Source organism: Scyliorhinus torazame, chromosome 1 (genome assembly GCF_047496885.1).
Source record: "Scyliorhinus torazame isolate Kashiwa2021f chromosome 1, sScyTor2.1, whole genome shotgun sequence".
Taxonomy (NCBI): Eukaryota; Metazoa; Chordata; class Chondrichthyes; order Carcharhiniformes; family Scyliorhinidae; genus Scyliorhinus; species Scyliorhinus torazame.
Genome location: NC_092707.1, coordinates 43,468,548 through 43,486,706, shown reverse-complemented (window position 1 = coordinate 43,486,706; position 18,159 = coordinate 43,468,548). Strand labels below are relative to the sequence as shown.

The 18,159-nt window shown below is 47.4% G+C and overlaps 1 protein-coding gene across 3 annotated transcripts in view; it reads right to left on the bottom strand.

Moving 5' to 3' along the window:
- mn1b (meningioma 1b) overlaps positions 1-17,108 on the bottom strand; it is a 299,249-nt gene extending 282,141 nt beyond the window's left edge. For all 3 annotated transcript variants that reach the window (XR_011938098.1, XM_072489771.1, XM_072489780.1), the window contains exon 1: positions 13,145-17,108. Coding sequence is in view for 2 of the 3 variants with exons in the window: in XM_072489771.1 (XP_072345872.1) it covers positions 13,145-16,778 (3,634 nt within the window). In the remaining variant the exon portion in view is untranslated. The remainder of the gene's footprint in view (positions 1-13,144) is intronic.
- Between the last annotated feature and the right edge of the window lie 1,051 nt (positions 17,109-18,159).

The following is an 18,159-nucleotide window of genomic DNA, read 5'->3' as shown; positions in this document are numbered from 1 at the left end:
TGAGATTCCTCTGCTGATCAAAACACTGACCCTCACTGAGATAGCACTGCTCCAAAAAACACTGACTCTCGCTGAGATCCCTCTGCTCCTGAAAACACTGACTCTCACTGAGATTCCTCTGCTCATCAAAACACTGACTCTCACTGAGATCGCACTGCTCCTGAAAACACTGACTCTCACTGAGATCCCCCTGCTGATCAAAACACTGACTCTCACTGAGATTCCTCTGCTCATCAAAACACTGACTCTCACTGAGACCGCACTGCTCCTGAAAACACTGACTCTCACTGAGATCCCCCTGCTGATCAAAACACTGACCCTCACTGAGATAGCACTGCTCCTGAAAACAATGACTCTCACTGAGATCCCCCTGCTCCTGAAAACACTGACTCTCACTGAGATCCCCCTGCTCCTGAAAACACTGACTCTCACTGAGATCCCCATACTCCTGAAAACACTGACTCTCACTGAAATCCCCCTGCTCCTGAAAACACTGACTCTCACTTAGATCCCTCTGCTCCTGAAAACACTGACTCTCAGTGAGATCCCCCTGCTCCTGAAAACACTGACTCTCACTGAGATCCCCATACTCCTGAAAACACTGACTCTCACTGAGATCCCTCTGCTCCTGAAAACACTGACTCTCACTGAGATCGCCCTGCTCCTGAAAACACTGACTCTCACTGAGATCCCCATACTCCTGAAAACACTGACTCTCACTGAGATCCCCCTGCTGCTGAAAACACTGACTCTCACTGAGATCCCCCTGCTCCTGAAAACAGACTCTCACTGAGATACCTCTGCTCCTGAAATCACTGACTCTCACTGATATCCCCCTGCTCCTGAAAACACTGACTCTCACTGAGATCCCCCTGCTCCTGAAAACACTGACTCTCACTGAGATTCCTCTGCTCATCAAAACACTGACTCTCACTGAGATTCCTCTGCTCATCAAAACACTGACACTCACTGAGATCAGTCTGCTCCTGAAAACACTGACTCTCACTGAGATTCCCCTGCTCATCAAAACACTGACTCTCACTGAGATCCCTCTGCTCCTGAAAACACTGACTCTCACTGAGATCGCACTGCTCCTGAAAACGCTGAGTCTCACTGAGATCCCCCTGCTGATCAAAACACTGACCCTCACTGAGATCCCCCTGCTGATCAAAACACTGACCCTCACTGAGATAGCACTGCTCCAAAAAACACTGACTCTCACTGAGATCCCTCTGCTCCTGAAAACACTGACTCTCACTGAGATCCCCCTGCTCCTGAAAACACTGACTCTCACTGAGATCCCCTGCTCCTGAAAACACTGACTCTCACTGAGATGCCCCTGCTCCTGAAAACAGACTCTCACTGAGATCCCTCTGCTCATCAAAACAGTGACTCTCACTCAGATCCCCCTGCTCCTCAAAACATTGACTCTCACTGAGGTCTGTCCTCTCCAGAAGGTGCTAACTGTCACTTGGGTCCCTCCTCTCCTGAAAAACTGGCTCTCACTGAGAGCCTTATCCTCCTGGACATACTACCTCTCACTGGTCTCCCTCCCCACCGGATTATGCCAGTCCTTATTTCGTCAGATATCAGCACTCTCCAACACATTGTACAAATGGTCATGTTTTCTGTTTGAGCTCCATGAATGTTGTGAGGTAATTTGACTATGGCATTACAAATCAATCATCCAGCAACTTCCACAAATATTCTTCTTTCTCGATGTCATTGGACAATGATCAGGAGAAAGAACCTGACTGGTGGGAGTTTAACCTGAGGATCATCACACCTCAGTTGAGGGGCAAGGTTGAGAAGTCGGGGCCTTGATGATTTACTTCAGCCGGTACAGGAATTGAACCTGCGCTGTTGGCCTGACTATGCATCACGAACCAGCTATCCAGCCAACTAAACCGCCGCCCCCGCCCCCCCCCCAGCCATGATGTAACAACAGGGCCTGTGTAAACAAAACCACATTATATAGATGTTAAATAAAGTACCATCACGTCCTAGATACGTAGTCACATTTAGAAGAACTAGTACGTGATAGGACTGAAAATGCTTATAAGAGGACCGCTATGTTTGTAATATAACTGATTACGCCTGTAATAAGACTGACTGTATTCATGATACGACTGACAAAATGGCCATGACAGGACTAAGAGTATTTGTCAGAGAACTTACTGTATTCATAATATGACTGATGGGGCCCATAATAAGGCCGACTGTATTGCTAACATGACTGACAAGTGTTCATGATACAAATGACAGTGTCTGTTCGAGGGCTGACTGTATCCATAGACTGGCCACAGTGTCCGTGCCAAGATTGACAGTGTCTGTAAACTGAATGATTGTATTCATTGATTGTCAATGTCTTCAACACACCTGATTGTGTTTATTAAAGTACTGATAAGCATAGATTTTTTTCAAGAATTGTGACTTTAACCTCAGTAGGAATCTAATTTAAAGAAATTGGTCCAGCAGATGATAAAATAATGTTGACCAGAAAATCTAGACGTCCAGGTCCAAAGCTGGACTGACAGAGCTAGTGTTCCAACCTGGGTTGTAATCTGCCCTTAGCAAGCAGCCACCCTTTTACAAAAACTGTCCAGTGTTGTTCCATTGAAATCAAGGGGGGGAAAAATCAGTCAAGTTTACTACAGGCAAGTGATCCACTCTGCCAGAGTAATGCCCTGAGAGGGAAGTTGAAAATTATGTCCAGATAAACAGAGGATTGTCATAGAGTCTGCAGCGGGGCTGACGGTGCTTGTAGCTAAATGATTCCGCCCCTCAATCTGATGAAATGAAATGAAAATCGCTTATTGTCACAAGTAGGCTTCAATGAAGTTACTCTGAAAAGCCCCTAGTCGCCACATTCCGGCACCTGTTCGGGGAGGCTGGTACGGGAATTGTACCGTGCTGCTGGCCTGCCTTGGTCTGCTCTAAAAGCCAGCTTTTTAGCCCAGTGCTAAACCAGCCCCTAATAATGAATAATACATGACTAATTTTGCTTCAACCCCCCCCCCCCCGCAAAAAAAAATAAAAAATTCCACCCCCCCCCCCCGCAAAAAAAAAAAAAAAAATTCCACCTCTTCTTCAGTGACTGACTTTTGCCAGAATATAGCTCCATAATTTCAGCACCCTTCAAGCACTTCGCCCAATGTCTGTTCTTCCTATGTGGACTGAAGCAGTGACTTTCCCCAAGCTATTTGACTACAGAGATAGGAGACAGGCAGGAAAGGTTTGCAGTCAATCTTCTCCTATGAATGGATCACATATGAATGGATTTTCTGAACTGCAGTCAAGAGACCTAGCGATGCTGAGGCAGGTTTTAGCCACTCACCAACCCAACTAACTTCAGCCACCTCAACACTGAGGGCCTCAAAACTGGGATCTTTTGGTCTGCACTCCCCAGAGTGAATGCACCGAGCTTTCGTAAACACATCCAATGCCATACTAAATCTCATCACATTAAACTCTCCAAATAATTGCTCACAACAGCATAACCATCCACACCAACTGCCCCCCCCCCCCGCCCCGCCCATCCACTGTTCCAAGATGTCTGACCTCTGTGCAGAGAAAACAACAGGTGGAAACTCTAAATTATTATATTTTTGAAAAGGAGTTTCATTTCAAAAAAGCCAAGTATGCATTGGCTTCAAGATAGTCCCAAATAAAGCACTAATTTAATTGGGTTTGTAATAAGTGAGCTAATTATGGCAGGAGTAATTAACACCTTCACTGCAGCCTTCCTCAGCTAAGTCTGAAACAAGATATCCAGCCTCAGAAATGCAGTCCCCACAGAGGTGTTGTTATCAGCTCCGAGTCACCAATATAGCAGTGCTGTTGAGAATGGTTGAGAATTTATTTTGTTCGGCACACCCTATTTTAAGTTTTTGGGGAAAAAAATCTATATATGAGAGAAGTGGCATATAAAGAGCTTGACCAATGATGCTATTTCGCATGAGTTGCAGGCGATGCGCAGCTGTATCATCGGTGTAAGTCTATCCACCCTCCACCAAGCAACTCGACCCTTGTTTTCCTGGTGGTGTGGAAGTAGGATTGTGACTATCAGAATAAGATGGTCTGGGGGCACAGGATATCAGTGCATGAAGACATCGCACTGTTAGCCAACATGGCATGGGTTGCCCTTTAACCCCGAGATGTTCCTCACACTGGCAGCACTCACTCTCGCTTGGACAAAGCAAAAAGGAGAAACACTCCAAGGTTGGTGGTTGGTGGTTGGGGGTGGGTGGGTGGGTGGGGGGGGGGGGGGGGGGGGGGGGGGGGGGGGGGAGTTGCGAGGCACAGACATTTCTTTAAAAAGCCCAGCGTAGGTGCTTCAATTTGAGTTCTCACAAAAGAAGCAAGTGGAGAGGTGGGGAATTTATTTCTGCAGCAAATTGCTCTGATCTGGAATACACTCCTTGACAGGTCAGTGGAAGCTGATTCAATGGGAATCGGATAAATACTTATAAAAGGTTTGGGGGGGGGGGGGGAGAGAGAGCAGGCAGAGTGAGTTTAGTCAATTAACTTTAATAATAATCTTTATTATTGTCACAAGTAGGCTTACATTAACACTGCAATGAAGTTACTGTGAAAATCCCCTAGTCGCCACATTCCGGCGCCTGTTCAGGTACACCGAGGGAGAATTCAGAATGTCCAATTCATCTAACAAGCACGTCTTCCGGGACTTTGTGGGAGGAAACCGGAGCCCCAGGAGGAAACCCACGCAGAAACAGGGAGACTGTGCAGACTCGGCACAGACAGTGACCCAAGCCCGGAATCGAACCTGGGAAGATGGCATTCCTTCTGTCCTATAAGATTCTGAGCTTCTATAGTTTCTGGTTATAAGGGGAAATGATTTGATCCAGGAAAAGTATTCAATAAATTAAAAAATGGAATTGCTTGAACTTGAGTGTTGCTGAGAAAGAAACAAGTGTGAAAATGAGAAATAACAAGAAAATTTGCAAATAAAACTTTTTGTAAACCCTGAAGCAGATAAGATAATCACCTGCATATATTTCCTGAGAAAAGATGAAGGAATATGGTTTTAAAAAATGGAATATGTGTAGTTCAGTTGATCTATTGGGCCTGTTGACTATTCCTCTGTTCCTAATAATTACTCTGTTCCATTACTAACTTAGCACCGACCATGTCTGATTGTGATGTGCAGTTGATGAACAGGAAAGCAAGTCGCTTTGGGCTGGAGGGAAAAATAGATTTCTGACTGGATTATGGAATTCAATTAAAAGCAACAGAATTATTTTACAGAACAAATTTTGTTCTAATCGCATGGCACAGACATTGCCATGTGTCGGGTATGAATGCGTTCTGAACCCTTGTTGAACTGTTTGCTGCAGTACTTTGTTGAAGGTGTGACTATTTTCATGTATTTTAAAGGGGTTGATGCCTTGACTAAGGCAACAGAATAAGGAACTCTTTGTAAGCCTACAAGGCATGTGGATGCTAATCCCTGCACCATCTAATTTTAATGGCAGTATTGATTTTAGTAATGTTGGGATTAAACTAAAATCTATTTTCTGATTGTAGAATCTTAGCGACAGTGCATGGATTTCCGCAAAAGATTATGTGAATTGAAATGGTAAGTTTTCAAACTTTACTGAGGCCTGTGCTTTGTCATTAAAAATCCACATTATAAGAGAGGGACAGACTTATAGAGGAGTTCATTCAAGAGCTGAAAGGGTCAATTCACCAATACACCTCATACAAGCTACAGAAGGCAGATTCCACTATAAATGTATGTATTTATTTACTTCAATAAATGCCATTCATGACCCCACTCTGTCAGCAGTAAACAAGTGATGGAATTATTTGAAGCCTTTATGAGCAGTCTGCAACATCAATAGATCAAAATTGACAGAGTTTAATTACACGAGCTTTACATTTCTTTTGTTTTAAAAATGACTGTTGGTATGGACCAAATTAATTAGAAAATCTAATAGGGAGCCAAACACACTGACAGAAATGATCAGCAAAATCTGTATCAAGCCCAGAGTGGCTGCAAACAATTTCTGCAGATGAATAGTCCCTTATTGAAGAGAAAATCAAATATCCCCACAGACCATTACTTGGGATCTCCTGTACAGCATCCGTTCAATAGATGAAAAGGTCTTTAATATAAAGCTGAACACGCACTTATTCCCATCTCTATTTATTGATTACGATTGTGTGGTGCGAGGTTTAAAGATTTCATTCCTATGTCGCTGGGGGGGGGGGGGGGGGGTGACTTTTTTAACCAATGTAGCCCCTCCATTCAAACACTGCCGCTATTCTGCTGTTGCCTGTACTCTTCTCCAACCTCAGCTATTTGAGTTGCTGAGATGCTTTTTTTCAATCGCATTGCAGTTTGCATTGAATTAACAGTTGAAACGAGTTAAAATACCAAACTAATTGGAGGGGGAGGGGGGTGATGAAGCAGGAGAGGTGAGTAAATATTAACCGGACACTGAATACAATTGGGAAGATTTTCAAGCTCGGAGAAATGAAATGTCTCTTCATTTCAGCCGCCACACACAAACAGTGCGCTTCGGCGGGGATGAAATCATTCCCGACTCCAGTGAGCTATAGACCTGCATTAAAGAGAGTTGCGTGGGTGGGTCAGTACGTGAAATAAAGGAAAGTGTGGCGTGTGACAGTTTGTCAATGTTTAAGAATGGGATTGTGTGTTTAAGTGTCTGTGTACGTGTGTTGATGCCTGTGTTGGGGACATGTATCGCCCTGTCAATCACACATACATACACGTATGCACTCACACACATGTATGGACTCACACACATGCATGCACTCATACATACACCTACACTCACACACATGTATGCATCCATATACACACACATACATGTATGCACTCATATACACACATACATGTATGCACTCACACGCATGCAGGCATGTATTGATACACATGCACACATATATGCATGTACTCACACAGACATGCATGTATGCACTCACACACATACATGTATGCACTCACACAATCATACATGTATGAGGTCACAAACATACATGTGTGCACTCACACACACACAAACAAACAACACCGATAAATGTGAGAAGTGGTATTCAGATCAAAGTTTAAAAAACAAATTAGAGTACCCAATTATTTTTTGACACTTAAGGGGCAAATTAGCGTGGCCAATCCTCCTAACCTGCACATCTTTGTATTGTGTGGGCGACACTCAGGCAGACACGGGGAGAATGGTATTCAGACCAAAGTTACAAATTGCAAACGATCTCCTTGCAGAGACCGAGCTGAGTTCGTTTCGGATACACATTACCGTTTTGCGTTCAGACCGGAATAAGGAACTGCCACCCCTAAATCGGCAATCTACAATGGCGTGGGTAAAAGAGAGAAGTCGGGCGCCCTGGTGGGATCCACCTCCCCAAGCCGAGCTTTGTGCTCCCTTTTCCACATCAAATCCAAATCACGTCGGGGGAGAGACGACCTCGACCCCCCGCCCCCCCCCCCCCCCCCCAAAAAAAAACCTACTGAAACCACCAGTGGACAAGGAACCGAGTCCAGTTACATCAAAAACAATCGCTCCGTCCGGGCAGAGCGTCCCCTCTCCCCTATTCGTACCGCCGATTTATACCCAGAACCGCCCCTTAATGTATATATATATCGGTCTTCCTCTCAATAACCTGGGATTTATATATATATCGGTCTTCCTCTCAATAACCTGGGATCAGGTTGAACACAAGAAATGTATCGATCTAATTGCAGGTCCCATGAAGACTCCTCCGGGTTCTGAAAGACTGGATAGATGAAGGTAATCGATATCTTGCCATTCAGTCTCTGCACACTTCGGTCAGGAAACGAAATACTCCGAGGAAACTCCATTTCAATCGCCCAAATAAAGAGAGCAAAATTTTGAAATCGACATGCTCATTGTCTGAACCCAGATCTAATCTGCCCACATCGCTTTACACTGACTACTCAAACTTCTGAATGTGGAAGATGCAATAAGTTGCCACTCGTGTTTTCATCAGCAATCTCCTGATGGCCCATTATTCAAAAATAACCCCCTGAAGCAATCCCTGGGGACAACTGCAGTTCCAATAGGGGGTGGGGGGGGGGGGGGGGGTTGTGTCGCTTGTTTTTAATGATTAAGAAGGCTGCACTCAGTCTGGGTTTAGGGGAGGAGATTCTGAATTCACGATCAATTTGAAAAGCTCTGTGAATCCCTCAACCCGCATTCTTTCCTGGGATTTGCTAAACCAATGGGGCAAAACCAAATAAACAGACAGCCACCACCAGCCTATTGTAAACAAAAATCGTTCCAATACGATAACTTTCGCTGTAAATCCACTCTTTGCTCCTCTGACAGCCCCCCCCCCCCCCCCCCCCCCCCCCACCCACCCAGTCGTTTCCTGCTATAGATCAGTCAGGAGGCCCTTCCCCAGACACTGACTCGCACCGAGGCAGTTTGAAGGTTAAACTCTGGAGGTATTGCAAGGGTTAACCCTCGGACGACTTCGGGAATGTTTCAGCTCCTGGGAACAAAACCAACCGCTGCGGAATATTACACCTGGGAGATCACACTGAATTCTCCAGTAACTTCAATCGCACCTCACCAGCGCTCGGTGCCACTAACCTAGAACACACATGGCAATGTGCACTGAATGTCACACCGGGATATCGGAGAGCTGCACTCCACAGCCGCCGACTCCTAATTTTAATTTCATCAATTAGTACAACCAGACCACACGAGGATATGCTTTAAAATGTAAAATAGATTGAATCAGGTGAAACTGACAACTACGGTTAACGCTGAATATAACACATCATAGTATTCAACGCCATCTATCACACTCTGAATGGTACACGCCGCCTGACCAACTCTGGCTGTCACCCTTTGCAGACATTAAGAGAGTTTGCAGTCCCACTCAACTGCAGGAGAAATGACAATGCCAGTCATATAGTTATAGTGCAGATAAACACGGAGCCCATCTGAGGACAAGGATCACAGCGGGTCGGACTGCCCGTCCATTCACTCCTATTGTACCAAGTACAGAATCCCAGACACAACACAACTCCTAAGCTACACAAAGCAAGAATCCAGACAGAAACATTCCCATCGCTCCAACCCCCGCCGCCCCCCCCCCCCCCCCCCGTCCCAATTATTTCCAATTCTATCGCCAAGTACACTGAATGCTGTCTGTTCGAGCGGCCCGGCACAAGTAATAAACTCCGCTGTACATCTGATTAGTGAGCAGTGAAAGGTCCCCACACTTCGCAGCGCCTGTGCGCCCAGAGGTTTGAAATAGGCTGTGAGAAGAGAATGCACATGGACAATCCTGCCGCAAAACGGGTGTGTGTGTGTTGGGGAGGGCGGTAACCACCCGGGCAAAAAAATGAAACCCCGGTTAGAAAACCTCAACTTGCTGCTAATGCCAGCCCGGGTCGCTCTCTGGGCGAATCTTGACAAGAGGCTGGTTTGTTCTGTACCGGTGTGCTGTGTGCCGCGAGTGTCATTTTGACTCCCGATGAGCACAGCCCTTAATAGAAAGTCGAATCGGTTTGGATGCTAATTAAAAAGTCACATGGCATATTGCACTATTGATTATATTGTCCTCTGCCTGCTTTCTGGCAATGTCAATGGAAAACATCCACTGCTCTCTCCCACACACACAAATTCAAACCTCCTCATTCACAAAGCACACGGTAAAAAAAACCATTACTGAGGCCGAGCTGACGGGTGGTATCACAAACGGCGTCGAGTTCCAGCTCGAAAATCAACTTTCATTTCAACGTTTAGCGGGCTAACTTTCCAAGGCATAATACGTTCCTTATATTAAAATCCTCAATCCAGAAAATAAACCCCAACCATTCCCCGAGTGTAAACCCGCGCTCATCCCGTGTGTTTAAAATCTTCTCGCGGATTCTAGTAAACCACCGGAGTTTTGTTTTATTGTTTAGAGAGTACAATCTGGAAAGCAGAATATTTAAATAATGTTTTGGCGGTTTAACCTGTCCGCGCTTGGGCAGCGCCAAACATCTGGAATGGGATAAAAGAGGGGGTTTGAAGGAATACGGAGCATTTGACTGTGGGTCTTATGGGCCAGTAGATTTGTCTGAGCGTGAATTCGCTGGTGCGTGGGTGTGTCTGAGTGTGAATGTTTGTGTGTGTGGATATTGTGTATGTGCATTTGAGTGTGAATGTTAGTGTGTGTGTATCCGAGTGTGAATACTATGTCTGTGAATGTCTGTGTGTGCATCTGAGTGTGAATATTGTGTGTGTGCCTGAGTGTGAATGTTGTGCGTGTGTCTGAGTGTGAATGCGAATGTGTGTGTATCTGAGTGTGAATACTATGTCTGTGTATGTATCTGAGTGTGAATATTGTGTGCCTGAGTGTGAATGTTGTGCGTGTGTCTGAGTGTGAATGCGAGTGTGTGTGTATCTGAGTGTGAATACTATGTGTGTGTATGTATCTGAGTGTGAATATTGTGTGTGCCTGAGTGTGAATGTTGTGTGTGTCTGAGTGAATGTTGTGTGTATTTGAGTGAGAATGCTAGTGTGTGAGTATCCGAGTGTGAATACTTTGTCTGTGAATGTCTGTGTATTCATCTGAGTGTGAATGTTGTGTGTGTGTGTCTCAGTGTCTGAGTATGAATGTTGTGTGTGTTTCGGAGTGTGAATGTTGTGTGTAGTTGAGTGTGAATGTTTATCTGTGTGTATCAGAGTGTGAATACTGTGTCTGTATTTGTGTGACTATGTGTGTGTCGAGTGTGAATGCGCATGTGTGGTGTATCTGTGTGAATGTTGTGTGTATCTGAGTGTGAATGCTTGTCTGTGTGTATCTGAGTGTGAATACTGTCCGTGTATTTGAATGTGACTGCTTGTATGCATCCGACTGTGAATGTTGTGTGTGAGTATTTGAGTGTGGATGCTAGTGTTGATATGAGTATAATGCTTGCGAATGTGTATCCGAGTGTGAGTGTGAATGCTTGTGTGAGAGTATGAATGTTTGTGTCTGTGAGAGTGTGAATGCTTGTGTGAGTGGGTGGGTGCGTGTGAATGTAAATGCTTGTGTGTATCTGAGTATGAATACGAATTTATATGAGTGCACTGACATTGCAGGTGTTTGAAGATGGATGGTTAGGTGTCTGAAGTAATAGCCATGTCTGATAATGTAGGTGTATCTGTGATAATATGTCTGTGAGTATATGTGCATTAATATGTATGTATAACTGTTAGTCTGTGTGATTAAATCTGAATATGTGTGAATACATATGCCTGAGTGTGCATCGATGTAGGTGTAAGGGGCTAAGTGTGCCTAAGAGTGTGTTAAACCAGCGAAATACAGAAATAAAGTAGTTTGTCAATAGTGAACGTTCCAGGTCAGTAAGTGCACATGATGAAGGTTTATTTCAAATGCATTCCTCCGCCAAACTAAGGAGGCAGTTGTACAGGAATTCTGCTAACTAGCTTTTGATCTAGCTGCCCTCAATTGTTGTGAACATGAAGAGCCAGAAAGGACCCCTGTGCAACTACATTTAAAAATGGAAAGAAGGTTCTCAACAAACCAATTTATGTCCTTGCCGGCGCGTAGCTCTGAGAATGCTGATGTGCTTCTGCCCAATACAAGCCTTGCATGTTAAACATGCCAGCTCCACACTCCAACCCTCCTGGGCTGAGTATTAAGTAGAACAAAGGAACTATCGGCAGGGTTACCTTTACACTTCCACACAGAAGCAGGAATGTCATTCGGAGTGAGGCTATCAAATTATGTGTTCCAAACTTCTCCAGCAACCCTTGCGCCCCCCCCCCCCCCCCCCCCCCTCTCCCCACCCCAACCTCTCCCAGGGCTGAACCAGAAGCCGAGTCAGGTTGCTATGTCCATGTATGAAGAGACAGGCAAGCAAAGCACAAGAGATGTGAGCTGGTAACTAATTCAAGCAAATAGGACACTGATCCGCAAGAACCTGTTGTCTAGTTTGGCTAACAAGCTGGAAGCTGAGGAGCTTTCAACAACCCAAAACACAATTTTTATTTTGCTTTCCAGCACAAGATATATTTTTCTCTCAAAAATGACTAAATTCAAACATAAAATATTTAAAAGGTGGAGCAAAGTGTCACCATTTACAAATCCCAACGGGAACGACTCTTGCGAAAGACTGGATTTGTTTTAAAACTGTAAGTACCTCCAACTTAAATGGACAGTTTTAAAGTGCACGCCTCACTTGAGGATAAACATCATTTTCGCCCAGTTTAAACGTATGCACTCAGCTCATTAGCAGTAACTCTTCGAGCCCTGGCAGCCCCCTGCTCCCCCTGCACCATATCCGAATCAACAGCACAGCGAACGAACCCTTACTGCAGTAGAGCTGGAGATGTGTGCAGGAGCATCGATCAGGCAACTCAGGACCAATCTGAATCAACCCTGTGTCCCCCTTCTGGCCTTGGGGATTGATGCAAAAGTCACTGGGGCAGTTGTGAAAGGGTTAATTAAATCAATGTTGTCAGTGGAAAGCTCACAACCTAATGCTGGAGGATTAAGGGATGGGTGAACGCACCCGGGTAATAAACCCTGGAGTAGCTCCCTCGCGTCTTACACATTCTCATTCAATTTAATTTCAAATGGAGAACTCTCTTTTTGATTGTAAACAGTTGCTTCTAAAGGATTCAGTGAAAGGTGTAATATTGTTTGCTCGGAAGTGAATGGAATGGGTTCAGTTTGTGACAAACTCTGTAATGGTCTTTTGGCTGTTGCTCAGTAAGAGCCTTTACTGACATCGATCCAGCAGCAGCGCTAGGACCTTCCCCACTTATAGATATAAAACAAAAACATTGGCTTCACGTTATTACAAGTATTGTCTTCCAACCTGAAAGAGTGATCACACCTCACTGACATGATGAAACCTTGCCCCTGCTCCTCTCCACTGCCACTTTCTGATCAGGGGCACTATTACCTTCCAGAACTCAGGCAGAAGTCCTGAACACCACCTTACCAGTGGGAAAACGAGTCGCAATTGCTTCTTTTAGGTGCTCCATTTCTGCTTTGAAGTGTGAACTAAAAATGGTCAGATCCCCCCAAAAGCTCTCATCAAAAAAAAACCAATCTGACTAGGCAAGCTATTGTGCAGCATGTTAGCTCCAAGTAATAGAAACAAGAGAGTTACCTTCTTTGTTGGTATTTGCAGACTTTGCCTTTTCCCATGGTGCCATTTGCTTGTCTTCATCCTGTGAATCCATCATGGCCTTGTCGTTGGGCATATACCAGGTAGAGTTATGCTCTGCCATCAATGACTCAATGTCTATCGTGCTGATGGCAGCTTTACTATTGTCCGTGGCGCAAGCGGCCAGCTCTGTGTCCCCATTCTGCCCAGGGCATTCGGCTTTTTTATTCTTCATGGCGAGCGGCTGGTCTTCAGATATACTGAACTGTTGCCGCTGTAGCTGAATCTGTGCTTGCAGGATCTCCAGTGGGTGAATCTCGTCCTGCGCCGATGTGCTGGTTGGAGTGCGAACCTGCTCCATGCCCGGTGTGCCCGGGTGCCCACTGCCGGTGCTGCTGAGCCCAAAGCTGTCGGTGACAGGCCCGGTGTTGGAGGTAGTGTTGCTGTTCGGGTGTGCATTGAGCATGCCGTGACCCATCGGTTTCTGGCTGCTCATCAGCCCGTGGTCAGCTCGCTGCAGTTTTGGGGAGCTGGTCACTAACCGGCTGGACTTGGATATGTTGTTGTCGGAGCTCGAAGACACCTCGTCCTCATTCCCATAGTTGTTGCTGACATCATCTGAGAAGTCGACTTGAGGCGAGCTGCCGTCGGATTTTGTCACACTTTGAATCCCACTGTCGAGGGAGGACATGAGGTCAGGTTGGTCAGGGAGTAGAAGGTCATTCCCTTTTGCCCATGAGGCAGAGGTGAGGGATTTATCGTGCGGAGTCCCGCCTCGATCTCCAGCGTGCGTGGACTGACCCTGTTGCCCTGGGCTGACCCCAGGATTCACGTTCTCAGCTGAATATTTGTCAAAAAAATTCCCTGGGCTGACATGGCCACTGTCCCTTTTTCTCCTCCCTCTCCCTCTCCCCGTCTGTCCTTTGCCTTCACTTGGGATGGCCTCCAATGCATAGTTTGGGGACAGGTTGCATTCTGGTTGTGATGGCTGGTTTGGCCCCTGAGTGGTGTTCTGGGCTGCAGGTGTGGCCAGCTTACCGCTCCCATTGCCAGCGACCCCCATTGGATTATTTTGAGGAGTGTTGCTCTGGAAGTATTCTGGTCCATTGCCAGTGGAGGCACCACCACTGCCTCCAGATCCACTGTTTGGTCCACCATTGCTGCTGTCCTGCTCAGTTTGACTCAGTTTGCGTTTCCCTTCATTCTGGTTCTTTTTGTTAAATGTGACATTGAGGTTAGGAGCCCCTAAGCTGGCGATCATATTCTGGCAGGCAGTAGAGAGGGCTGCCAGACAGCTCTGTCCATAAATTGTATTATCCTTTGAACCAGGCTTGCTGAAAGAGCCCAGTGAAAGGGACCCTATCTTGCTCATTGAGGGACGCTGGTTGGGTTGAAATTCAGACTGGGGTGGGTAGTTACCCGGCGATGGAGGTACTCCAGGGGGATTGTTGTGTGGGTTGGCCGGTCGATTTGGTCCCCCAAATGGAAAGCCCGGTTGCCCACCCATTTGGGGACCTGGAAAATCAGGTCCGGGTCTTCTATCAGTTGTAGCATTGGGGAGACCCATACCCCCACTAGGAGACTGCATCTGCGTGACATTGCCCATATTGTTGCCAAACTGAGAGTGCATCCCAGGAGAGTGCAAGCCCTGTACATGTCCGTCACCTGGCATCCTCATTGGCTCCTGCATACCTAGCCCATTTCCACCTGGCCTGAACAGCATTCCTGACCCATTCTGCTGTAAGTTCATCTGGACTGATTCATGGGGGCTCCCATCAGGAGGCACGGCAGATCCACCCATTCTTCTCTGAAGCATATCATCTGGTGGGTGGTGGCCAGGAAACCAGGCATTTTCTTGGCCAATCTGTGGATTCTGAGGATCAAAAGTGGGCATTCTCCCACCACTTTCCCTCTCAAAGTTTGGCTGTGACATAGTTCCTACTTGGTTACTGTGCACTATGTTGTTTTGGTTGACATCTCCATGGTGCCCCAGGTGCTGGAGGTCAGATTGCCTCATTCTGTGCCGCTGATTCCTTGATACCATTTGCTTAAACATCATCAGCATGTTTTGGCGCTGCTGAAGGGACTGCTGATCTGTCCCTGGATGTTGCAGAGGGGGGCCTGGGGGGAAGCCCTCTGGACCAGGTGGCGAAAACTCATTGGGAAGGCCAGGGTAGGCAGAGGGTGATAAATGGTTTTCCAAACTTGCATTATGCATATTGCTGCTACTCCAAGTAGCACAATTGTCCACATTGTGGCTATTTGGAAAGTCAAACCTCGGCCGCTTTGCTACATTGAGATAGGGAGCATCAAAATGCTGTAGTCTCTGATTGGGCTGCTGTTGAATGTTGAACATTGGCTCGCTGTAAGGGTGCATATTCCTGTTCTCTAGTCTTTGAATCGGGTATTCAAAAGGAGCATGCTGACTCTGCATCATTGTCCCATTGTCCTGGAGACTGGAGTTAGGAGCCCCGGCCTCTGCTTGCTGTTGCCTAGGTATCGCTGGGGGACAAGAGTTCTGCCGAGCAAGCAAACCTGCCTGTTGCTGCATTAATGGATTCCTGGCAGCAACGCCAGGCTCCATGCCCACAGACATTTTCCGAGCATTCCCAAACCTTTCATAAAACACACCATGCTGTTGCTGGGGGTGGACTTTGCCCAAGCTCACCATGCCCGGCGTCCTGGGCATGGCCGGGTTGGCAGGAAAGTTACTGCTGGGCACATGCCTGCCGGTGCCATAGTGAGGGAGCTGGGCACTGGACTCCGAGGGAGAAAACACTGGTATGTCAAAAGGCCCTGAAGGGGCATCATTTTGGTAGTTGTATTCCATTGAGTCCACTGCTGGCTGGTTCTGCAGGCGTCTCTGCTCTAGTCCATGTGCCTCGGATGAGGAAGAGGATGGAAGGCCATGAAAAGAGGCAGCTCGATTGGGAGATTGGTCCAGGGGGAGGCAAGGCGTGTGGTTCGACGACGGGGTATGGTGTTGGTGGTAGTCCGTGAGGGTACCTGATCTCGCGGGGGGTGGCTGCTGCTGCTGCTGTGAAAAGGCTTCGCCTCCCGCTCCTCCTCCTTGATTCTCAGCCAGCGGCTCATAACTTTCTCCGAAGGCTTGCTGCTGGCCACTCAAGGGGTTGCTGCTGTAGCCGGGGGTCCCCAGGAGACGGCCGCCGTGCAAGCAGGAAGGGCCGGGCTCTGTTCCGCAGAAGGTGCCGCTGAAGTGGTGATGGGCGTGAGGGTGGTGCTGCTGGGGGTGAGGGTGGGGGCCGTTGGGGAAGTAGCCGTGGACGGGCTGCGGGGGCTGGGCTTGCGGCTGGGGGGGTGGCGGCGGCTGGGGCTGGGGTTGAGGCTGAGGGGGCGCCGGCTGCTGCTGCTGCATGGCCCCGGCTCCGGCCCCGTGCAGCTCCGAGTGCCCCCGGGGGTGGAAGCCGTACTGCTCGCCGCCCAGCGCCGGGCTCATGCCCATGCCCAGCATAGGGGGCTCCGCCAGGGGATTGAGAGCCTGCTCCTCCAGGGCATTTCCGCTGCCGCTGGGGAAAGCTGGGCTCTTGTAGTGTCCCGACATACCGAGGACAGCCTGGCCGAAGTTTCTCTCCCCTCCCTGGCCACCGCTTCTGCTGAATTGATCCAGCCCGTACATAACTTCCGAAAGGCCCCCCCCCCCGATCAATAAGACATGACAGCCGGAGCCCCAGGAGCTGATCTTCCCAATCACACAGAGAGAAAATAAACAATAAAAGTCAATAGAAAATAAAAACCCGGTTGCTTCAGTGGCTAAAGTCCTGTATATATATAATTATATTTAAATGTTCAAACACAAGGAGGCTTATTTTTTAATAGAGAAACTCACCCTATCAGAATCACATTGTGATTCCACACTCCCTACAATGCCAATTCCGTATGCAGATCTTCATTATTGTGCTTTTTGTTCGGTTGGCTTTTTAAAAAAGATTCTTGGGGGTTTATTATCTATTCCACCCCCCCCCCCCCCCTGTCCACCCCCTTTTGTGGGAGAAACGAAATCTCCCCAGCCCTGTTCTAGTCAGGAAAGAGGGTCTAGTTACTGTTTCCCCCCCACCCCCTCCTGTCCAGCGACAGTCCAGAGAAAGGAGACCGATTGAGGGGGGAAAGAGGGAGGGAGAAGGGGTTGCTTGGGCTGGGTGGTAGGAGGCGCTAGGACACTGCACCCGCTAGCCGCTTACACTGGCTCCGAACTTGGATCCATCCACCGACTCCAGATCGCCGGAGCAAAATAAAAACACAATCCTCTGGAACACTTCACGTTGCAATTCCCGTTCCCTCTCTCTTTTTTTCTCTTTTGCCCTTTCGAAATCTTAATCCGGCACATGTGAGTTAGCACTGTCTCTCTCTCTCTTCTCTCTCTCGCTGTCTGCCCGTCTCTCGCTCTTTCTGTCTCGATCACCAGTGCTTGCCAGAGGAACACAGTCTGATCTCATCCGCGGGAAGCCAGCAACAAGTTTGCATACTGCTATCTGCAATCAATTTCAGCCATTATTCCTCTACCAATCACTGCTGCGCATGCTGCTGGCCAGTGGGCGGGACTTAGAGTTAAGGTGGACTGAGGTAGCCCCCCCCCCCCCATCTTCTCTCTCCCTCCACCACCACCCTCCTTAAAAAGAGAGACAAAGAGGCAAACTCAAAAAAGAGAGAGCGAGCGGGAGGTGAGGGACTTTGCAAAGTACGTGCAGGATCTGGACCCCTCTGACCGCGGGTCTAATTGATAAGCAAGGGCTTATCTCTCTCAATGCATTTAGAAATTAACCACATTTAGAAAATCATTTGCCAACTGTGTTCACAATGGGCTCACCGCCTCCGCCCCCCCCCCCCCCTCGCCCAGACAAGTTGACAATATTATTTGGAAATATGTTTGCGAAGGAAGTTAAAGCTTGCTCCGAGAAAGCGAAGGAGGGCTTCCTTGTAGGGGAGAGCTGAGCGGATCACCGTTAACAGGTTCATTGACAGCCGTACACAAACACACACACACAAACGTAGAATTGTTT